Source organism: Heloderma suspectum, chromosome 3 (assembly GCF_057233095.1).
Source record: "Heloderma suspectum isolate Gila_16-S chromosome 3, 16-S_ref, whole genome shotgun sequence".
Taxonomy (NCBI): domain Eukaryota; kingdom Metazoa; phylum Chordata; class Lepidosauria; order Squamata; family Helodermatidae; genus Heloderma; species Heloderma suspectum.
In genome coordinates, this window is record NC_139460.1 from 230,109,754 (window position 1) to 230,128,268 (window position 18,515).

At 45.4% G+C, this 18,515-nt stretch overlaps 1 protein-coding gene across 3 annotated transcripts in view; it reads right to left on the reverse strand.

The window, feature by feature from the left end:
- The window catches only part of LRRC27 (leucine rich repeat containing 27), a 70,968-nt gene extending 59,924 nt beyond the window's left edge, over positions 1-11,044 (reverse strand). For 2 of the 3 annotated variants that reach the window (XM_084845935.1, XM_084845937.1), the window contains exons 1-4: positions 10,648-10,724; positions 2,863-3,147; positions 2,417-2,547; positions 1,649-1,707 (exon numbers count right to left, since the gene is read on the reverse strand). In XM_084845935.1, coding sequence (XP_084702061.1) covers positions 1,649-1,707; positions 2,417-2,547; positions 2,863-3,081 — 409 coding nt within the window. In that variant the 5' untranslated portion in view covers positions 3,082-3,147; positions 10,648-10,724. Of the gene's footprint in view, positions 1-1,648; positions 1,708-2,416; positions 2,548-2,862; positions 3,148-10,647; positions 10,725-10,810 lie in introns of those variants that run through there. The other variant, XM_084845936.1, reaches the window with a different exon arrangement.
- Between the last annotated feature and the right edge of the window lie 7,471 nt (positions 11,045-18,515).

Here is an 18,515-nt window from a genome sequence, read left to right on the forward strand (position 1 = left end):
GTAAATAAGCCATTGGGTAGCACTCTGCTTATTAGACAAGTTCATTCCACGCAATGTGGGGACGTGGATGTTCCACCCGTGTGATAGAAAGTCCTATGACATTAATGGTGCAATCCTATGTATGTTCAGACAGAAAAAGTCCTACAATTTCCAGCATTCCCCAGCTAGCCATGGTGGCTGGGGAATGCTGGGAGTTGTAGGACATTTTTCTATCTAAACATGCATAAAATTGCACTCTAAGGCAAGCAATCTTTTTCAGATTTTTAAAATGCTCATAATCTTGCTTTTTATTATTCATCTGATTTAAATCCAAAGAGAAGTGTGAGAAAAGCCAGCACTATGTTCACTTTGTGTACACTCCATTTAGAAAATTTGGGCATGATCCTGAGATATTAAATATTTTTATTAATTACACTTTTATCCCACCCTTCTCTCTAGCTCGTTATATCCTCTCAATAACCCTGTGAGGTAGGTATGAGAGACAGCAACTGGCCCAAGGTCACCCAGTGAACCTCATGGCAGAATGGGGATTGAAACCAAGGTTTCCCTGGTTTAAGTCCAATACTTTATAATCTACACTGTACTGGCTCTTACCGATGAAGGGTTACAACCATTAGTTAGGCCCCAACACACACTTAGCATCATTTACAAGTCCAGATAGTTGTGGATATGGTAGAACCCAGGTAGCAAAGGTAACTCTTTGCAGAAAGGTGGCTAGGTCCAGCAAACAGCAATCCAGGGTACTTCCAGCAGAAGGTGGGGCTAATCCAAACAGGTCATCAGTATTCCAGGGGCAGGATTTAACCATCAACTGGTAGCTCAGGATTAATTGCTTAAATACTGTGGCAGCAGGCCTCTAAAAGTACGGTGCCAAACTGGCTAGGCAAGCTCATATTTTTGGAAGGCTTGTATCTACCCAGACCCTTAAGTGATACTGCTCCCTGAGATCCAAAGGTGAATCTGGGGGCTGAAATTCAGAGCTCTGGAGGTTGGTTCAGCCCCCCTCAAGGTTACTGAGCTCTAACTCCAATATCAAAGCATCCAGAGTTCCACTGGTGACCTGGTAGAGGTCTCCTGTTGCTGTGGCCTTCTCCTTTCTGAGCTTTGTCATTGCTAGTATAGGTAGGAAAGGAGCAGAACTCCCATCTCCTCCCCTGTTGATCTGAGAGAAAGTCCAAGGGTGCTTCCAGATGAGGTTTTTATAGCGTCATCACTCTGCCTTATTCATGGAATTTTACGGAGCTGGAGGCATTGTTGGCTTCAACTCATAAACTTCTCATGCTTTCCCACTACTTCTATCTTTTCTCTTACCGCAGAAAATACATTAAGAAAGAAAAGATGGAATAGCTGCACAATGCCTTCCCACTGGTAGTGCTAGGAGCCCTCCAAATCAGCCTCTGAGGAACTCTTATTGAATTCAGCAGCAGATCAGGTGCTGGTCCTAATAGTTATGGTCTTCTGGTCTGTCACTATTATGTATTAATTAAATTGTGTCTATGCCACAGTATGCCAAGTGGTAGATGCATTGTACCACAATGAATCTGGTCCAAAATTCCTTATTAGTCAAGAGAACATTCACAATAGAGGTTAATTACTAAAAATTGCTATGTTTCCTTAAGCATTTATTTGTGAGGGAAAAGGTACTTACCAAGCTCAACAGGCAGTCTTTTAATAGGATTTCTTTCTAACAGCAGAGTTTTCAACTGCCTTTGCAATAAATAAGAAAATAACAAACATTTAAATATAAAATAAATCTTAATTAAATGACAAAAAAGTTAATTCTGTAATTTATTTACTTGACCAATCTTGTTGTTAGAGGAATAAAATTTCAAACAAGCAGAAGTATGCAGCTAGATTCCAGAAGCAATCTAATTAATGACTTATGGTTACCAAAAAATTAGAGAAATGTCATGTCTATTGGGTGTTAGGCCACATAACTGGGGGTCATCAGGGAATGGATGGAAGTGATAGTATGGTACAGTTTATCAGAAAATGTCTGAATTTGATTAATGACCAATTAGAAAACACATTTACTCATATCTTTGGCTGGCCCTGTTTGGGGAAAATAGCAGTCCAGGAGGTGATTATAAGCAGGAAAATGATGCGGATCCTCCATCCAGATTGGGAGCATGTTCTGGATTGAGAACCCATGGCTGCTTTTTCTTCAAAATAAAAGTGGCCAGCTTAAGCACTTTTTAGCATATGAATAATGTATTGCGTAGTTTGACTCTTAGCCAACTATGTTAATCCTTTTTCTTATACATCATTTCTGAAGCCAATTATACTTTCATTTTATTCATTTTCTGACATCAACTAGGGGCAAAATGGAGTAATACATAATTTCATAATGGCTATGTATTGTTCAACAAACAGATAATTTTGAAAAGTTGAACAACAAATAAAGTAGAAGACTTACTTGTGGCATCCAATTCCAGGGGGAAGCTCTTTAAATTTGTTGTACCGCAGATCCAACCAAACAAGATTTGGCAGATGCTGAAAGAAATCTTCAGGAATTACAGACAGGGCATTTCCTTCCAAATGCAAATGCTAGGACAAAATTGTATATACATATATAAATTATGCCATTCTCTTTGATTGCTTGGCATACCATTCATGCATCATGAATACCTGAGAAATACTCAAAATAAGTAAAATGTTTCCTGAGATTTATTCAAGTACATTTTTTCCGGATTATAAAGGATATAGAAATAATGAAATGTAAATTATACATTTAATTTGTACATTCTATTTCAAGCTTTTAAAAAGTGGGGAGAAAAATAGATTCTAGTTTTGCACTTACAATACGGCTACAATTTAGTGATTAGATATTTTAACAAATGTTACAACATATGGGAAACTTACTTTAAGATTAAATAACTTGTATATATCCTCAGTTAGATGTTGTAGATCCTTCCTACTCAAATCCAGAGAGACTGATGAATTAGACACAAGGTTCTCAAGAGACTGGTGGATGCATCTTGATGAACTAGAAGCAGAATCGCTCCTCCTTTTGTATTGTGCATTCTGAAGGTTATCACCACCACCACCATCAATTTCTGTGGAAGACCACTTTTCCTCCATTTGATAAGAAACCACTTGGACTAAGCCAGAAATCTACAAGCTCTTCATCAAAAGATAAGTAACAAGCTGAAAAACAACATTAAAAAAATTAACAAAAGAGGAGGATACCAATATACACATACCCCACACGACATATTGCAACGAGGAAGTGGATAATACAGGTAAATCAACAACCTAAATATATTTAGGAGTTGTACAATCACTTTTTCAGACCAAAGGGAACAACTTCGTCCTTTGCACTACAGTGGCACTAGCCCCAATTCTACAACAGTAGTGTGATAAGAATATAAGAAGAGCCATGCTGGATCAGAACAAGGGTCCATCTAGTTCAGCATTCTGTCCACACAGTGGCCAACTAGCTGTCGACGGGAGACCCCCAAGCAAGACATGAGTGCAATAGCACCCTCCTGCCCGTGTTCCCTAGCAACTGGTGTACATAGGCCTACTGCCTCTGATACCGGAGGTAGCATACCCATCAGGACTAGTAGCCATTGATAGCCTTATCCTCCAGGAATTTGTCTAGCCCCTTTTAAACCACCCATATTGGTGGCCATCACCACATCTTGTGGTGGTAAATTCCAGACTTTAACTATGCGCTGTGTGAAGAAGTACTTCCTTTTATCTGTCCTGAATCTCCCACCAATCAGCTTCATGGGATGACCCTGGGTTCTAGTATTATGAGAGAAGGAGAAAAATATCTCCCTATCCACATTCTCCACACCATGCATAATTTTGTACATCTCTATCATGTCTCCCCTTACCCTCCTTTTTTCCAAGCTAAACAATCCCAGCAGTTTTAACCTTCCCTCATAGGGGAAGAGCTCCAGCCCTTTGATCATTGGAGGGAGCAATCCGATGGCTGCTAGTCAGCGGCTAGATGGCCATAGGATAGGTCGGTTGCTGGGAACTGACCTCAGAGTCCGCGCTCCGAGGTCTGTTCCCTGAGAACCGACCTCCACCCCCTCCCATGCAGCCTCGTAGGCAGCACGGAACAGCCCCACACTCCATGCTTGGAAGAGACGCATGGAGAGGCTAAAACAGGGAGTTACGGAGGGCATGTTGGGGAAGTCAGAAATGCCAGTATGACATGTCCTATGTGTCGTCTGGCTGCTGCTTCCCACACTCCCAAGGTCCCATGGTTATACAGCCAAAATTGGCCATCTAGCCATAAATGCAGAGCGGCTGAAACGCTGGGGACAATCCCCTCCGCGCTTCTCCTGCCCTGCATTGGATAGGCAGTCACCTCCGAGTTCGGAGGCGGCTGCCTATCCCGATAGGATTGCGCCCTTAGTTGCCCTTTTCTGCCCTTTTGCCAGATCTACAATATCTTTTTTAGGTGCGGTGACCAGAATTGTACACAGTATTCTAAGCCTAGTCGCACCACAGATTTGTATAAGGGCACTATGATATTGGCAGTATTATTCTCAGTTCCTTTCCTAATTATGCCTAACATGGAGTTTGCCTTTTTAACAGCAGCCACACATAAGGTTGACATTTTCATCGAGCTGTCCACCACAATCCCAAGATCTGTTTCTTGGATGGTCACTGCTAGCTCAGATCCCACCAGGTTATACTTGAAGTTGGGATTTTTTGCCCCAACATGCATCACTTTATACTAGCTTACACTGAACCACATTTGCCAGTTAGATTCCCAGTCTTCCAGTTTGGAAAAAGCCTTTTGGAGCTCCTCACAATCCCTTTTTTGTTTTAACCCCCTCAATAATTTGGTGTCATTCTCACAAATGAGAATGACATTTTGGATTCTCGCAAAGCTGATCTATTATTATTGTTACTACTACTACTATTATTATTATTAACATTTTTATACCGCCCCATAGCCAAAGCTCTCTGAGAAGTTTACAGAAGTTAAAACATTACAATACAATATACAAAGCTTAAAAGCCATTGTGGTTTTGAGTAATCTCCAAGTATTTTGCAGAGATTTAACCCTCTTGACTGCCCCTTTCAACTTCCTTTTCACCATTTCCCTCATTTTAGGAAGTTTCTTCTTCTGAAGTCAGATGTGACTGTGTTGGACTTCCTTGGCAATTCTCCACAGAGGGTGCAATCCTATGAGGATAGTCAGCCATCTCCGAACTCAGAGGTGGCTGAATATCCAATGCAGGGCAAGTGGAGCAGGGACGGAATCCTCATCTCCACGCTCTTGTATGCCCTGCATTAGTGGCTAGACAGCTGAAATTGGCGCGTCGGAGTGGGAGGCTGGACAGCACATGGGAAGTGTCATAATGGTGCTTCCGTGGTCTCCTCCCCTCCCCACCCCCAGGAACGCCCCTTTTCACCTGCTTTGTGCTGCTCTTACGAGTGCGGAGCCATGGACGAACCACACTGGCTGTGAGGTGGCGAGGGAGGGGAGTTTGGAAACCGAAAAATCCTATGGCTGTCTAGACACTGTCTAGCAGCTATAGGATTGCACCCTTAAATATATATTAAATCTGATAGCACTGTGGTCACTGTTTCCAATTGATTCAACAACATTTACATCTTGTACTAGGTCCTGGGTGACGTGTGTATAAAAGTATGGGAAGGGACAAGGAATTGATTGAGTGGTGATATTCTTGTAGCAGTGGGTTTGGGACATGTACATAACACCCTTTTTCCCTTTGAAGCAATCAGTGAGATATATCAGTTGTAATGCTCAGAGTAAAGAAAGAAATATTTAAAACTAGCACATGGACCCGGCTTCGCGTGGGCTGGATCAGCCCTTAGTTTGATACAACAAAGCCTTCAAGCAAACTTATGCAGCTGCCAGAGTTGGACACATTATGCCTGCCTTGGCCCCTAGGCACAGCCCCTGCCATGGTGGCCCCCCCGCCCAGCTCTTTCAGGGAAGAGTCTGTGCACTTCATTCCCCTGTGGGTGGGGACTGTCAAGGAGAAGAGGAGAGGGGCAGCCGTATAACTCTTTCCCTCAGACTAGTTCCTCCTGGCTTCAAACTGTATGAACTGCAAAACAATCTCCTGGTTAAGAAAATCTGCCATGTAGTGACTGAATATGGTACTGCAGGCATCAACCTTACAGGCACATTTAAAGTAATTATAATTAGGGCTGTGCACTGCTTTGACCCAAGGCCCGAATGCGAAGAAGTGGGCTGCTTCGGGTCACTTTGAGCCCCTTCCGAGGTGAAGCAGAAGGGGCACGAAGCAACCTGGAGCAGGTTGGGGGCTCTCCGAAGCACTCGGTGTGCTTCGGAGCTTCGGCACCCCCGGTTCAGCCATGCCAGAGCCTCCAGGTCCTTACCTGAGCCACCCACCTCCTCCGCCACCGCCGCCTTCTCGTCGTCCACTGCCACCGTCATCGCTGCCACCATCTCTGCCTCCACTGCCACCATCTCTGCCTCCACCGCCGCTGCCTACTCCTTGTTCTCCGCCACCGCCTCCACTGCCATCAGCGCCGCCGCTGCCTTCTCCTCTGCCATCACCGCTGCCATCTCCACCGCCACCAGGTCCTGAGGCCATTGCAAGACTCTTATCGCAGGGAGTCGCCATTTTAAAAATGGCAACTTCCAGGAACTTCCCTGCAATAAGAGTCAGCGCACATCCAGGCCTCAGGAGCTGGCGGCGGCGGCGATGACGGTGGCAGCAGTGAAGGCAGAGAAGGTGATGGCGAGGAGAAGGCGGCGGCGAAAGCGAAGAAGGCAACAGCAAAGACAGCGAAGGCGGCGGAGAAGGCAGTGGTGAGGAGAAGGCAGCAGCGGAGGAGAAGGCAGAGGCGGCATCAGAGGAGGAGGCGACAGAGGAGGAGAAGGTGGTGACGGAGGAAGAAGAGGCGGCGGCAAGATAAGGAACTGCGGAGGTGCGCGGGGGTGTCAGGGCCCCCCCGAAGTGGGGTTTGGCATCCGAATCCTGCTTCGGGTTCAGGGCCAAGTCGGGTCACAGCCCCCCCCCCCAATTAGCCCAAGCTGAATCGGGCCCACCTCTGAAGCCACAAAGCAGCTTCCGAGTGGGATCGGGGAGGGTCCCTGCACAGCCCTAATTGTAACGACTGTGTTTTGTTCTTTGCCTCCTGACGACTGTCTTGAGCTTCCCCCTCTGCCAGCCATGACTCCCTTCTTCGCTGCTCTTCCTTCTCTTCCCTCCCACCACATCAACTGCCAACATTCTACTTCCGTTACCTGGGCAACTTGCTCCCTTCCCCCACCCCCTGCTGTATCTATCTGATAATTTCAGCTCATTCTGCATTACCCCCCTTCTTAATGGGATGTGCCCTCACATCCATTTGCACCCTAAACAGAATAACCGTGCAACCATTTTGGACACCTACGTACCCGCTGCCGTGTACTTGTGGATTTTGAAGAAGGGGTATGGTTCTGCCCTTGCAAATTTGTAGTTTGAGTATCTGATGGCAGACAAAATTTTCACTATGCCTGTAAGCATCCCAGACAGAGGTACAACAAATCCTGACAGTTTCATAACAATCGGATGTACTGTTTTCGAGCTCTTCAGGAACATATGGACAAACACTTCCTTTTATATATACAGAAAAAATAGTTTCTTAAAATAGTGGAGCTGGACAAAGCTAGTCCTGTAGTACTTTTATTTTAAATAGCACATGGTGCTCATTTGGTAAAGCACATAACACTCAACTTTGAATGAACTAAAACAATTGTTATTTACATATAAAAAACATTAACCACCTGTATGTGCATACTGAGAGAAGGAAGAATTGTAATCATCTGTTATGTCAACCACACTATCCAATAGGTGTGCATGACGGTTACACAAAACTGTGTACCTATCTTTCAGAATAGAGGTGTTTGTGCTTCCAGAGAGGCAGTTTCAGATTTTATTAGGTTTCTCATAAGACACTACAAAACTCTGAATTGTATGTGCACGAGAGTTCTTGTTCTGCAGGGACAGCTCCACCTCTCCATAGCATTACTGTTAAGGAAAGCCAGGCAACCCAGGACTATGGTTGGTGGGATAGGTTCCACGCCCCCCTACTTTTCCCAATATAAGTGAATGGCAGCCATTCTTTTATATGAAAGTAAATGAGTGTAAATTAGGAACCCAACCGAGATGGGGGCCAAACCTACCTCCTCTCATCACCAAATGCTCTGAGGCAAGATACAATGTTGCCCTCTCTCAGCTGTGCCCAGATTATAGTTCAATTACATTCACCTATAGAACTCAACGTTAACTAAACACTGAGAACCCCCTACCTGAATTGCTAGTGTTGCCAACCAACCAGAAGAAAGAAACAAAACCCCTCAGCCTGGCTATTTTGTGGGCTTTCAGGTCAGTTGCCAGAAAATCAAAGGGCAAGGCTATTTGTTTTTTTTCCCTTTTCAGCCATAGTTTTAGGATGTATGCTTTTTGTTATAAAATAGACAGATTTTATTTCAGGCTCTATTCCTGTACCTGCCAAAAAAATCTGGATGCTCTGACCTGATTGAAACTGCTAGACTCTGCCCTGGCTCAGACCAGCTCTGGCCTCTGCCTCTAGGACCTACTACTCAGTTATCAGAATTTTTAAAATTTCAAGACTTGGTAATCCTATGCATAATTCATCCCTTCACCTGCATAATCTTACACTTGGCTCCATGATAAAGTGTGACAAAGAAAGAATGTTGGGAGCTGGCAATTACATCTATGGATATTCTCTAGTGTTCCAGATTTCTTCCCTCCACATCTGTGTTGCAACACCGTTTTTTTTTAAAGCTTTCTCAGTCACCACAAGTTTCTAGTTTAACTGCAGAATCCCAAAACACCAAGTCATCTTGATATTCTGAGCTGTAACTCTCACCCCTTTCCAATAATAAGAAACATTTTGGTCTACCAATCAGCCAAATGGTGTGTCTGAAGTTACAATCCTATACATGCTTAGCTGGGATTAAGTCCTATTGAACACAATGGGACATATTTCTGAGCAGACATGCATAAGATTGCACCATAAATGGCTCAGTTTATATTTTCCATCACAAGCTTTACAGGGCATGACCTTTTCTTATTCTTTCTCTTGGGTACCAAGTGTACTACCAGCAGTTAACATTAAGGTAGTTTTAGGGCGCAATCCTAAATAGATAGGCAGCCGCCTTCAACCTTGGAGATGACCACCTATCCAAAGCAAGGCAGGATAGTCACGGGGGGATTGTTCCCTCTGCGCCTCTCCTGCCTTGCTCTTTTTTGCTAGACAGCTGTTTTTACCTCTCTAGTGGTGGGGGGACTGACTGAGGAAGCTGCCACTCTCCCTGCCCTGGAACGCCCCCCCAGCCCCGCCCCTTTTCAGTCGCTCTGCACTCGTCTTCCAAGCATGGAGGATGGGGCTTCTCCGTGCTGCCTTGGAGGCAGCATGGACAAGGGGGGAGGTTGGATTTCCGGGGACTCACCTCAGAGTGTGAGCTCTGAGAGCAGTTCCCAGAAAAGAGCATATACTATGGCCCTCTAGACAGTGTGTAGTGGCCAAAGGATTGCTCCCTTAATGTGTGTTACTCATTTCTACACAGACTAAATATAAGATCTAGTCTGTGTAGAAATGAGTAACAACCAGTAGTAACTGCATCTCATCATAAGCTACTTTATTTGACACCCCCTGTCCACTTTGTAGCAACAACACAATCAATTTTCCCTCCTTAGTTCACCTTTCATGATGTGATCTTCTTTGCACCCTCCAAGAATTGTTTTCTCTGTTCCCTACTCCAGAATTCTCGCAGCATTGTTCTCATGCTCCCCAAATGTTTTGTTCATTCCACGACAGAATCACCTAATTTTCCTCCATTCCACCCACTCAAGGCATCTCTATCATCTATAGCAAGCGTACACAACCATTTTGGTCCCAAGGGCCACATCCAGTGTGAACAGGGGGCCTGGGGGCCACACACGCTTTAAGTGTACTGCCACTCCCTTTTATTTGGACTCCTGCAAACAGTAACAATTCCTACATGAACACCACTCCCTGTAAGAATGAATGTGCAACCTGCCCACCAGAATGTTGTATGCCATAACATGCAGCACATACACATGCCGGTGCAGTCATCATGCATGACCACTTATAATTGACTCCACACTGAAATTCTGTCTGCCTAGGGTCAAGCCTAATGTGTGAAGTGGCACTGTTTGGGCACAGTTAAGAACGGGAAGTTAGTTACACACTTGATGAAAACGTAGCCCAGTAGCGGGCTTATTAAGGCTGAATTGTGTAAAAGGAGGAGGAGGAGCCCAGAGAAGAGAGCCACCTCCACCACCACGCGTTCCAGTTTTTCAGTCCATCTCCGTTTTTGTTTTGAATATGACTGTGGTTGTTAGGGTGTGCAGGTCAAAGCTCTCTTACTTGTCAATTATAAATGGTCCTCATGATGACTGCACCAGTGTGTGTACTGGGCAGCAAGTAAACGTGGCCTAGCACGTGCTGGTGAGCAGGCTGCACATTCATTCTTACGTGGAGAGGTGTCCACGTGGGAATCTTGTGCCGTTTGAGGGGGGCCCCAAAGCAAAGGCAGCAGCAGTGCACAGCCATTTTGGTCCCGAGGGTGCCTTCTGGTGCGAACAGGGGCCCCTGGGGACCAAAATGGCTGCGTACCCGTTACGGACGAGAGACTGGGAAACTTACTTCTGGATAGATAGCGAGACGTTCTCAGGCTCCCTACCCCGCGCAACTCAACCTTCAGGATATCCACTTTTCTCCTCTCCCACAACCGCGTCTGCCTCCCTCCTTCCCCAGCCTCCCGCCACTCTCCCCGGGTCCTAATGCCCCAACCAGCCCGCTTTCTCACCGACTTGCTCCCCGGGCTGCTGCGCAGGCCGCCAGGTGCGGCGGGGCGCCGAGTCCCCTCTGCAGCGCAGCCGGCCCCTCGCCTCCCTCCCGCCGGCATATTTCTCTTTATGTCGTGACCAAAATGCAACAAACAGGCCGCAGGCGGCAGCTGCTGCGGTCGCCATAGCAACGCTCAAGCTGCTGGGAAGCGCGGGAGGAGGCGGCGGCCTCGGCCTCGGCCTCCTTTCGCCTCACCCGCGGCTTGAGGCAGAGGAAGGAGGAGCGGGGGGTGACCTGCTTGCCTGCACGGGGCAGCTTGACCTTGGCGCTCGCCTTCCTTCGTATTCTTCTCGGGCTTTCCCTCGCCCATTTGTCTCAGCCCACCTCCACCTTATTTTTTAAACTGGAGTTTCGAAACATTATGAAAAAGGGAGAGAAAGTGTTGCACAAATTATGCGTAAGTTCGTTCCCTCTAGGAGGGGTATGCCAATATCCCCTTAGAGACACACAGAACTCTTGAGATTCAGTCCAACGCCATTTTATTTGGCAGGAGACAAACAGCGCTGTTCAGGTGGATTCTCACGGCTAACGCCACAAAGGAGAACCACACCCTAGATGTTTTTGGTACAGCTTATATACATTCAGTATAATGACCTCATTAGCGATGCGGGGTGGGCCACATAATATTCATGAACTTCATTAAGCATGTGCAGTTGACCTGTCTCTTCGGCTGACTCGTCCTTGCAAGCTGTGCAGGAAGCGATCTAGCTGGAACTGATTCTAGCCAGCTGCAGGAGTGGTGGCTACTTGAGAGGCAGGGGGGACTCCTCTGGCTGTACCTAAATATGAAACAGACCGTTACTGTTGGTTTCAACAAGGCAGTTGATAAGACTATCTTCTTCTGGGACTTTTCCACTGTAGGAGGCTGCCTCGGAAGGCTGCCGATACTCTTTGGTTCTGTCAAAAGGAAAGGGAGGGGGGAAATGCTACAACACCTCCCTTTTCTGATTCTTTCCCCCATCATCCCCATGTCTGTCGTTCCCAGTGGTGCAGCTAGGGCTGGACTTTGAGGCCAAACCAGGGCTCCATAGCCTGGGATGCCCCCAAATGACTACCCGGACAGTGGCAGTTGATGAGGCCAGCAGAAGCAAACTCCATTTCATTCTTGTACTGCTGACGGTGCTAAGGTGAATTTAAAATGCAAAACTGCACATGCTCAGATTATCATCAACAGGGGTGGCAAACAGTTTAGTTGTTGTTCTAACGTATCAAGAATGGAGAAGTAGCTGTCAAACATGGAATGGTGGCTGGGTGGGATGAAGAGAAATGTTAGTTATGTGCTTCACAAGTGAAGTAATACACCTGGCCATCTAAAAAGCCCCCCCCCCCATAAGACCATAAAGTAGTCCAGGGTCTAAAATTAACCTAGCTATACCATGGTTGCTCCCCTCTTGTCTTCATTTGAGGCACCTGTACTTCGTTCTAAGGCCTTTAGGCAGCACTACAGCTAAGGCTGGACCTTGGGTGGGAGTCCAGGGCCCCCACAGCTCAGCTCCCCCCCCCCGGTGCCAATTAAGCATCCAGAGAGTAGCCAGTGATGGGGGCAGACACAAACAGGCCTAGCACCACTAGGCATGGCGGGGATGATGCTGATCACAGCAGCATCCTTCCTTTTTTTATATAGTCAGGGGTTGGCCAGCTGAGCATGTGCATAGTTGTTGTTGTTATTCAGTCGTTAAGTCATGTCCGACTCTTCATGACCCCATGGACCATAACATGCCAGGCCTTCCTGTCCTGAGCTCTCTCCCGGAGTGTGCTCAAGTTCATATCCATTGCATCGGTGATGCTATCTAGCCATCTCATCCTCTGCCATCTCTTTCTCCTTTTGCCTTCAATCTTTCCCAGCATCAGGGTCTTTTCCAGGGACTTTTCTCTTCGCATTAGGTGGCCAAAATATTTGCGCTTCAGCTTCAGTGTCTGTCCTTCCAATGAGCAGTCAGGGGAGATTTCCTTTTGACTGATTTGACCTCTTTGCAGTCCAGGGGACTCGTAAGAGTCTTCTCCAGCACCACAGTTCGAAAGCATCAATTCTTCGGCGCTCAGCCTTCCTTATAGTCCAGCTCTCATAGCCATACGTTGCTACTGGGAAAACCATAGCTTTGATTATACGAATCTTTGTCGGCAAGGTGATGTCTCTGCTTCTTACTATGCTGTTTAGGTTTGCCATAGCTTTCCTTCCAAGGAGCAAGCGTCTTTTAATTTCATGGCTACAGTCACCGTCTGTGATGATCTTGGAGCCCAAGAAAACAAAATCTGTCACTGCTTCCATTTCTTCCCCTTCTATATGCCAGGAAGTGATGGGGCGAGATGCCATGATCTTAGTTTTTTTAATGTTGAGTTTCAAACCAGCTTTTGCACTCCCCACTTTCACCCTCAACAAGAGGCTCTTTAGATTCTCTTCGCTTTCTGCCATTAGGGTGGTATCGTCTGCGTATCTGAGGTTGTTGATAATTCTCCCGGCAATCTTAATTCCGACCTGTGATTCATCCAACCTGGCGTTTCTCATGATGTACTCTGCATATAAGATAAATAAGCAGGGCAACAATATACAGCCTTGTCGTACTCCTTTCCCAATTTTGAACCACTCGGTTGTTCCATGTCTGGTTCTTACTGTTGCCTCTTGACCCTCGTACAGGTTTCTCAGGAGACAGGTAAGGTGGTCTGGTACTCCCATCTCTTTCACAATTTGCCACAGTTTGTTGTGATCCACACAATCAAAGGCTTTAGCGTAGTCAATGAAGCAGAAATAGACTTTTTCTGGAATTCTCTTGCTTTCCCCAGTTGGCGAATGTTGGCGATTTGATCTCTAGTTCCTCTGCCTCTTCGAAACCCAGCTTGTACTTCCGGTAGTTCTCGGTTCACATACTGCTGAAACCTAGCTTGTAGGATTTTGAGCATAACCTTGCTGGCATGTGAAATGAGCGCAATTGTATGGTAGTTTGAGCACTCTTTGGCATTGCCCTTCTTTGGAATTGGAATGTAAACTGACCTTTTCCGGTCTTGTGGCCACAGTTGAGTGTTCCAAATTTGTTGGCATACTGAGTGCAGCACTTTAACAGCATCATCTTTTAGGATTTGAAATAGCTCAGCTGGAATACTGTCATCTCCACCAGCTTTGTTGTTACTAATGCTTCCTAAGGCCCACTTGACTTCACTCTCGAGGATGTCCGGCTCAAGTTCAGTGACCGCACTATCATGGCTATCAGGGACATTCAGATCTTTCCTGTATAGTTCTTCTGTGTATTCTTTCCACTTCTTCTTAATCTCATCTGCTTCTGTTAGGTCCCTGCCTTCTTTGTCCTTTATCATGCCCGTCTTTGCACAAAATGTTCTCTTGATATCTCTGATTTTCTTGAAAAGATCTCTAGTCTTTCCCATTCTATTGTTTTCCTCAATTTCTTTGCATTGTTCATTTAAGAAGGCTTCTTGTCTCTCCTTGCTATTCTCTGGAACTCTGCATTCAGTTGGATATATCTTCCCCTTTCTCCCTTGCTTTTCGCTTCCCTTCTTTCCTCAGCTACTTGTAAAGCCTCATCAGGCAGCCACTTTGCTTTCTTGCATTTCTTTTTCTTTGGGATGGATTGAGTTGCTGCCTCCTGAACAATGTTACAGACCTCTGTCCATAGTTCCTCAGGCACTCTGTCTATCAGGTCTAATCCCTTAAATCTATTCCTCACCTCCACTGTATATTCATAAGGGATATGATTTGGGTCATACCTGAATGGTTTAGTGGTTTTCCCTACGTTCTTCAATTTAAGCCAAAATTTTACGATAAGAAGCTCATGATCTGAGCCACAGTCAGCTCCAGGTCTTGTTTTTACTGACTGTATAGAGTTTCTCCATTTTTGGCTGCAAAGGACATAATCAATCTGATTTCGATATTGACCATCTGGTTATGTCCATGTGTAGAGTCGCCTCTTGTGCTGTTGGAAAAGAGTGTTTGCTATGATCAGCGTGTTCTCTTGGCAAAACGCTATTAGCCTTTGTCCTGCTTCATTTTGTACACCAAGGCCATGCTTGCCTGTTATCCCGGTGATTTCTTGACTTCCTACTTTAGCCTTCCAATCCCCTATGATGAAAAGGACATCTTTTTTTGGTGTTAGTTCTAGAAGATCTTCATAGAACCAATCAACCTCAGCTTCTTCGGCCTCAGTGGTTAGGACATAGACTTGAATTACTGTGATGTTGAATGGTTTGCCTTGGATTCGTACTGAGTTTTTAGTTTGAAAAGTTGTTATCCTTTAAAAAAGAAAATGGGGCTTATTCCCAAGTAAATGTGTTTAGCATCAGGGCAGCAGAAGGAAACTCCATTTTATTCCTGTAGTCATGAAAGTGCTATGATTTAAAAGAATTTAAAATGCAAAACACATATTCAGAGTTTTTTGTTTTTGTTTTTTAATCAGGGTTGGCAAACAGTGATGTGTTGTTGTAGAAGCAGTTGTAAAGCAGGGAGGGGAGAAGAGAATGGCAGTGAGGGAAGAAATGTTAGTTGTGTGCTTCACAACTAAAGTAATGCACGTGGCTGCCTAAAGCCCCCCGACCAATAAGTCCATTGTCTAAAATTACCTAGCTGCATCACTGCCTTCAGGGCCCTATTCCCTGCACCCCCATCCCCAAATTGTGCAAAGGGAGTGTTTTTTCTCCTTTTTCATGCACTGGATACATTTGCAACAGTCCACACCTGTTTACTGGCACAGTATTTACAAACAGAGCTTCCACTCCACCTGAAAGCTCATTAGGCTGATCACTATAGATCTCTCCAGGAGTTCAAAATGAACCTCTCAAGGGGCAGAAGGGCTGACCATGCAAGCTCTGCCCCCAGCACTCCTGTCCCTTTGGGAGGGAGAATCAGATCTTTGTGCATTCACGAGGGCCAAAACAGACATTACTTTAAATCCATATCTAGCAGCTATATTCCCTCCCTCATTTTTACACTAGCGTAGGCACAGAGGCCCTGATCTGGATCAAGACCCTAGTGTAAGATACATATCTGGAGGCCTGCGCCTACAGTAAAAGTTAACAAAAGATGTAGCTGCTAGATACAGATTTATAGTAATGTCTGTTTTGGCCCTGAAAAGGGCTTCTAGGCGGGTTCAACTGAACGCATTAGAAGTCACCTTCTGACCTTTGTGATAATGTGTGAAGGTCTGACACTTCTGCCAAGGGGCCAGAGAGTTGGTGGTGTGGTTAATGTGTGTTCATCTTTCAGCTTAGTCTCCTCACAGGGCTGTTGTGAGAATAAAATGGGTAGGAGAACTAAGTATGGTACCTTGAGCTCCTTGGAGGAAGAGTGGAATATTTTCTTCCACAGACCAATGCATTTATGCTTCTCATAAAGGTACCCATATCCTCTTGCCCATATCTTGTTTTTCCTCCTCTGCTTCTTATTCTCAGACGACTGCTTTTGCATGAGCCAACAACATTAGGTACATATAGATTTGTGGGTTAATTTTGCCCTGAGTTCAGTGTTGGGCCTGGGTCTGACATTGGATGACACTCCCAGTATCATTAAGGTACAACAGCATAAAAGAAATGAAAGTTGAAGGTAAGAGCAAGTAATATTTAACATCTCAAAGACTGCAGTATATGCAACATAATTCTTTGAATAAATGTTGAAAACAATGTCACGTTTAGGAGGACATTGTATTTGGTAGTATCATCCAGTAGTAAGATTTGGGGAATAAGGGTATCCTTACATTACATTAACGGAAAATCCTGCAGCCCTACTAGAACATTTTGCTTCTGTTTCTGTGGCGCAATTAGGATTGTTTCCTTTAGATGACGAACGTGAGGTGGAATTGAAAATGCCATTTCTTAGCAGCCCTACCAGGCCAGGCCTTTCTATATTTTTCAATGAAATAGTGCCATCTAGTGGCGGAATTATGGTGATACGCTGGCACTACACACTGGAAATGGCAGGTTTTTAGAAATATTCCAGCTTATCTCCAATCTTTTTAAAGGTGGGATAGCTGGGAAAAGCCATGGGGGATGTCCTGTTGGTTGATGATGTCATGTAAAGGACCCTCAAACTTCCATGAATGGCCAATCATGTTGTTCAGTCGTTCAGTCGTGTCCGACTCTTCGTGACCCCATGGACCATAGCACGCCAGGCCTTCCTGTCCTGCGCTCTCTCCCGGAGCGTGCTCAAGTTCATATTCATTGCATCCGTGATGCTATCTAGCCATCTCATCCTCTGCCGTCCCCTTCTCCTTTTGCCTTCAGTCTTTCCCAGCATCAGGGTCTTTTCCAGGGAGTTTTCTCTTCGCATTAGGTAGCCAAAATATTGGAGCTTCAGCTTCATTATCTGTCCTTCCAATGAGCACTCAGGGTTGATTTCCTTTAGGATGGACTGATTTGACCTCCTTGCAGTCCAGGGCACTCGTAAGAGTCTTCTCCAGCACCACAGTTCGAAAGCATCAATTCTTCGGTGCTCAGCCTTCCTTATAGTCCAGCTCTCACAGCCATACATTACTACTGGGAAAACCATAGCTTTGATTAGACGGACCTTTGTCGGCAAGGTGATGTCTCTGCTTCTTACTATGCTGTCTAGGTTGGCCATAGCTTTCCTCCCAAGGAGCAAGCGTCTTTTAATTTCATGGCTACAGTCACCGTCTGCGGTTATCTTGGAGCCCAAGAAAGTAAAATCTGTCACTGCTTCCATTTCTTCCCCTTCTATATACCAGGAAGTGATAGGGCCAGATGACATGATCTTCGTTTTTTTAATGTTGAGTTTCAAACCAGCTTTTGCACTCTCCTCTTTCACCCTCAACAAGAGGCTCTTGAGATCCTCTTCGCTTTCTGCCATTATGGTGGTATCGTCTGCATAGCGGAGGTTGTTGATAATTCTCCCGGCAATCTTAATTCCGACCTCTGATTCATCCAACCCGGCATTTCTCATGATGTACTCTGCATATAAGTTAAATAAGCAGGGTGACAATATGCAGCCTTGTCGTACTCCTTTCCCAATTTTGAACCAATCGGTTGTTCCATGTCTGGTTCTTACTGTTGCTTCTTGACCCTCGTACAGGTTTCTCAGGAGACAGGTAAGGTGGTCTGGTACTCCCATCACTTTAAGAATTTGCCACAGTTTGTTGTGATCCACACAATCAAAGGCTTTAGCGTAGTCAATGAAGCAGAAATAGACGTTTTTCTGGAATTCTCTCGCTTTCTCCATGATGCAGCGAATGTTGTCGATTTGATCTCTAGTTCCTCTGCCTCTTCGAAACCCAGCTTGTACTTCCGGTAGTTCTCGGTTCGCATACTGCTGAAGCCTAGCTTGTAGGATTTTGAGCATCACCTTGCTGGCATGTGAAATGAGTGCAATGGTGCGGTAGTTTGAACACTCTTTGGCGTTGCCCTTCTTTGGAATTGGAATGTAAACTGACCTTTTCCAGTCTTGTGGCCACTGTTGAGTGTTCCAGATTTGTTGGCATATTGAATGCAGCACTTTAACAGCATCATCTTTTAGGATTTTAAATAGCTCGGCTGGAATACTGTCATCTCCGCTAGCTTTGTTGTTAGTAATGCTTCCTAAGGCCCACTTGACTTCACTCTCGAGGATGTCCGGCTCAAGTTCAGTGACCGCACTATCATGGCTATCAGGGACATTCAGATCTTTCCTTTATAGTTCTTCTGTGTATTCTTGCCACTTCTTCTTAATCTCA